General features: G+C 51.6%; 1 protein-coding gene across 3 annotated transcripts in view; it reads left to right on the top strand.

Annotated features, from left to right (window-relative positions):
- Positions 1–5,308: 5,308 nt before the first annotated feature.
- DCP1A (decapping mRNA 1A) overlaps positions 5,309–6,114 on the top strand; it is a 62,943-nt gene continuing 62,137 nt past the window's right edge. For 2 of the 3 annotated variants that reach the window (XM_075337294.1, XM_075337292.1), the window contains exon 1: positions 5,310–5,550. In XM_075337294.1, the coding sequence (XP_075193409.1) occupies positions 5,386–5,550 (165 nt within the window). In that variant the 5' untranslated portion in view covers positions 5,310–5,385. Of the gene's footprint in view, positions 5,551–6,114 lie in introns of all 3 variants that reach the window. The other variant, XM_075337293.1, reaches the window with a different exon arrangement.

The raw sequence follows: 6,114 nt of genomic DNA, 5'->3' as shown, positions 1-6,114 counted from the left end.
CCACACTCTCACACCACACATCTCCACACACACACATCTCCTCACACACATCTCCTCACACACATCTCCTCACACACTTCCTCACTCTCCTCACACACATCTCACTCACACTCATCACCTCACACTCATCTCCTCACACACATCTCCTCACACTCATCTCCTCACACACCACTCCTCACACACATCTCCACCACACACTCTCCTCACACACATCTCCTCACCACTCATCTCCTCACACTCATCTCCTCACACTCAATCTCCTCACACACATCTCCTCACACACATCTCCTCACACTCATCTCCTCACACACATCTCCTCACACACATCTCCTCACACCTCTCCTCACACACATCTCCTCACACACATCTCCTCACACCATCTCCTCACACACATCTCCTCACACTCATCTCCTCACACACATCTCCTCACACACATCTCTCACACATCATCTCCTCACACACATCTCCTCCACACTCATCTCCTCACACACATCTCCACACACACATCTCCTCACACACATCTCCTCACACACATCTCCTCACACACATCTCCTCACACACATCTCCTCACACACATCACCTCACTCTCACACTCCATCTCCTCACACTCATCTCCTCACACCATCTCCTCACACTCATCTCCTCACACACATCTCCTCACACACATCTCCTCACCAACTCACTCACATCTCCTCACACTCATCTCACACACATCTCCTCACACTCATCTCCTCACACACATCTCCTCACACACATCTCCTCACACTCATCTCCCACACACATCTCCTCACACTCATCTCCCCCACACACATCTCTCACACTCATCTCCTCACACACATCCTCACACTCATCTCCTCACACACATCTCTCTCACACTCATCTCCTCACACACATCTCCTCACACTCATCTCCTCACACACATCTCCTCACACACATCTCTCACACATCTCCTCACACACATCTCCTCACACTCATCTCCTCACACACATCTCCTCACACTCATCTCCTCACACACATCTCCTCACACTCATCTCCTCACACACATCTCCTCACACTCATCTCCTCACACACATCTCCTCACACTCATCTCCACACACATCTCCTCACACTCATCTCCTCACACACATCTCCTCACACTCATCTCCTCACCACTCCTCACACACATCTCCTCACACTCATCTCCTCACACTCATCTCCTCACACTCATCTCCTCACACACATCTCCTCACACTCATCTCCTCACACTCATCTCCTCACACACATCTCCTCACACACATCTCCTCACACTCATCTCCTCACACACATCTCCTCACACACATCTCCTCACACTCATCTCCTCACACTCATCTCCTCACACACTCCTCACACTACTCCTCACACACATCTCCTCACACACATCTCCTCACACTCATCTCCCTCACCATCACCCTCACTCATCTCCTCACACACATCTCCTCACACACATCTCCTCACACACATCTCCTCACACTCATCTCCTCACACTCATCTCCTCACAACACTCACCTCACCACCACACTCCTCACACACATCTCCTCCACACATCTCTCACACACATCTCCTCACACTCATCCTCCTCACACACATCTCCTCCACACCTCAATCTCTCCACACTCATCTCCTCACACACATCTCCTCACACTCATCTCCTCACACTCATCTCCTCACACTCATCTCCTCACACACATCTCCTCACACTCATCTCCTCACACACATCCTCCCTCACACACATCTCCTCACACCTCTCCTCACACACATCTCCTCACACACATCTCCTCACACACATCTCCTCACACACATCTCCTCACACACATCTCCTCACACTCATCTCCTCACACTCATCTCCTCACACACATCTCCTCACACTCATCTCCTCACACTCATCTCCTCACACACTCATCTCCTCACACACATCTCCTCACACTCATCACTCCTCACACACTCCCTCACACTCCTCACACACATCTCCTCACACACATCTCCTCACACACATCTCCTCACACACATCTCCTCACACACATCTCCTCACACTCATCTCCTCACACTCATCTCCTCCACACACTCCTCCCTCACACTCATCTCCTCACACACAATCTCCTCACACTCATCTCCTCACACTCATCTCCTCACACTCATCTCCTCACACTCATCTCCTCACACTCATCTCCTCACACTCATCTCCTCACACACATCTCCTCACACACATCCTCACACTCATCTCCTCACACACATCTCCTCACACTCATCTCCTCACACTCATCTCCTCACACTCATCTCCTCACACTCATCTCCCTCACACTCATCTCCTCACACACATCTCCTCACACACATCTCCTCACACTCATCTCCTCACACACATCTCCTCACACTCATCTCCTCACACTCATCTCCTCACACTCATCTCCTCACACTCATCTCCTCACACTCATCTCCTCACACTCATCTCCTCACACTCATCTCCTCACACTCATCTCCTCACACACATCTCCTCACACACATCTCCTCACACTCATCTCCTCACACACATCTCCTCACACTCATCTCCTCACACTCATCTCCTCACACACCATCTCCTCACACTCATCTCCTCACACACATCTCCTCACACTCATCTCCTCACACACATCTCCTCACACTCATCTCCTCACACTCATCTCCTCACTCACATCTCCTCACGCACATCTCCTCACACACATCTCTCCTCACACTCATCTCCTCACACTCATCTCCTCACACTCATCCTCCTCACACTCATCTCCTCACACTCATCTCCTCACACACATCTCCTCACACTCATCTCCTCACACACATCTCCTCACACACATCTCCTCACACTCATCTCCTCACACACATCTCCTCACACTCATCTCCTCACACTCATCTCCTCACACTCATCTCTTCACACTCATCTCCTCACACTCATCTCCTCACACACATCTCCTCACACACAGCTCCTCACACACATCTCTCACACTCATCTCCTCACACACATCTCCTCACACTCATCTCCTCACACACACTCCTCACACACATCTCCTCACACACATCTCCACACAATCATCACCTCACACTCATCTCCTCACACTCATCTCCTTCACACTCATCTCCTCACACTCATCTCCTCACACACATCCTCACACTCACACCTCACACTCATCTCCTCACACACATCTCCTCACACTCAACTCCTCACACTCATCTCCTCACACACATCTCCTCACACACATCTCCTCACACACATCTCCTCACACTCATCTCCTCACACACTCATCTCCTCACACTCATCTCCTCACACTCATCTCCTCACACCTCACCTCCTCACACACATCTCCTCACACTCATCTCCTCACACTCATCTCCTCACACTCATCTCCTCACACACATCTCCTCACACACATCTCCTCACACTCATCCTCACACACATCTCCTCACACTCATCCTCCTCACACTCATCTCCTCACACTCATCTCCTCACACTCATCTCCTCACACTCATCTCCTCACACACATCTCCTCACACTCATCTCCTCACACACATCTCCTCACACTCATCTCCTCACAATCATCTCCTCACACTCATCTCCTCACACTCATCCTCACACTCACTCTCACACTCATCTCCTCACACTCATCTCCTCACACTCATCTCCTCACACACATCTCCTCACACTCATCTCCTTCACACACATCTCCTCACACTCATCTCCTCACACACATCTCCTCACACACATCTCCTCACACACATCTCCTCACACACACATCTCCTCACACTCATCTCCTCACACACATCCCTCACACTCATCTCCTACACACATCTCCTCACACTCATCTCCTCACACTCATCTCCTCACACACTCCTCACACACATCTCCTCACACTCATCTCCTCACACACATCTCCTCACACACATCTCCTCACACTCATCTCCTCACACTCATCTCCTCACACTCATCTCCTCACACCCACATCTCCTCACACATCATCCCTCACACACATCTCCTCACACACATCTCCTCACACTCACACTCCTCACACTCACCCTCACACTCATCTCATCACACTCATCTCCTCACACACATCTCCTCACACTCATCTCCTCACACTCATCTCTTCACACTCATCTCCTCACACACATCTCCTCACACACATCTCCTCACACTCATCTCCTCACACTCATCTCCTCACACTCATCTCCTCACACACATCTCCTCACACTCATCTCCTTACACACATCTCCTCACACTCATCTCCTCACACACATCTCCTCACACTCATCTCCTCACACACATCTCCTCACACACATCTCCTCACACTCATCTCCTTACACACATCTCCTCACACTCATCTCCTTACACACATCTCCTCACACTCATCTCCTCACACTCATCTCCTCACACACATCTCCTCACACACATCTCCTCACACTCATCTCCTCACACACATCTCCTCACAATCATCTCCTCACACTCATCTCCTCACACTCATCTCCTCACACTCATCTCCTCACACACATCTCCTCACACTCATCTCCTCACACACATCTCCTCACACTCATCTCCTCACACTCATCTCCTCACACTCATCTCCTCACACTCATCTCTTCACACTCATCTCCTCACACACATCTCCTCACACTCATCTCCTCACACTCATCTCTTCACACTCATCTCCTCACACACATCTCCTCACACACATCTCCTCACACTCATCTCCTCACACTCATCTCCTCACACACATCTCCTCACACTCATCTCCTCACACTCATCTCTTCACACTCATCTCCTCACACACATCTCCTCACACACATCTCCTCACACTCATCTCCTCACACTCATCTCTTCACACTCATCTCCTCACACTCATCTCCTCACACACATCTCCTCACACTCATCTCCTCACACACATCTCCTCACACTCATCTCCTCACACTCATCTCCTCACACACATCTCCTCACACTCATCTCTTCACACTCATCTCCTCACACTCATCTCCTCACACTCATCTCCTCACACTCATCTCCTCACACTCATCTCCTCACACTCATCTCTTCACACTCATCTCCTCACACTCATCTCTTCACACTCATCTCCTCACACTCATCTCCTCACACTCATCTCTTCACACTCATCTCCTCACACACATCTCCTCACACTCATCTCCTCACACTCATCTCTTCACACACATCTCCTCACACTCATCTCCTCACACACATCTCCTCACACACATCTCCTCACACTCATCTCCTCACACACATCTCCTCACACTCATCTCCTTACACAGAACCTGAGGCGACTGACTGCGGCCGGAACCGTTCTCCGGGCGGAACGTTGCTTTCGTTCCCCTGTTTTCAGGGGCGGAAGGCTTAAGATGGTGCACAGGTCGGACTCCCGAGCTAAGATGGAGGTGAGGAGCACAGTGGAGCGGGGGATGAGTTTGGCCGCGCTCCGGCGGAATGACCCGTTCATCAGCGCCATCATGGACGTCACCGGGCAGGTGGCCCTCTACAGCTTCAGTGCCAAGACCAACGAGTGGGTGAGTGAGCGCCGCCGCACAGCTCCGGTGCCCGGTTCATGGCGTCCTGTGAATGTATATGTGTCACCCGTGCGGGAGGCTGTCTGAGGGGGCCCTCTCGTTCGGTGGGTTTTCTGGGGTCCTCCAATGAGGGGTTGTTTGGTTGGGGGACGCTCGTTCGGGGGGGGGGGGGGTTCCGGGGTCCTCCTTTGAGGGATTGTTTGGCGGGGGTGGGGTGGCACTCTCGATTGGGGGGTTTCTGGGGTCCTCCTATGAGGGATTGTTTGGTGTGTGTGTGTGTGTGTGTGTGTTTGTGTGTGTGTGTGTGTGTGTGTGTGGTGGCACTCTCGATTGGGGAGTTTCTGGGGTCCTCTTATGAGGGGTTGCTTGGTGTGGGGGGGCACTCGTTCGGGGGGGTTCTGGGGTCCTCCTATGAGGGGTTGTTTGGTGTGGGGGGGTGGTACTCTCGATTGGGGGGTTTCTGGGGTCCTCCTATAAGGGGTTGTTTGGTGTGTGGGGGGGGTGGCACTCTCGATTGGGTTGTTTCTGGGGTCCTCTTATGAGGGGTTGCTTGGTGTGGGGGGG

Source organism: Anomaloglossus baeobatrachus, chromosome 2 (genome assembly GCF_048569485.1).
Source record: "Anomaloglossus baeobatrachus isolate aAnoBae1 chromosome 2, aAnoBae1.hap1, whole genome shotgun sequence".
Classification (NCBI taxonomy): Eukaryota; Metazoa; Chordata; class Amphibia; order Anura; family Aromobatidae; genus Anomaloglossus; species Anomaloglossus baeobatrachus.
The sequence above is the reverse complement of the archived record's forward strand: the minus strand, read 5'-3'. Positions and strand labels throughout refer to the sequence as shown.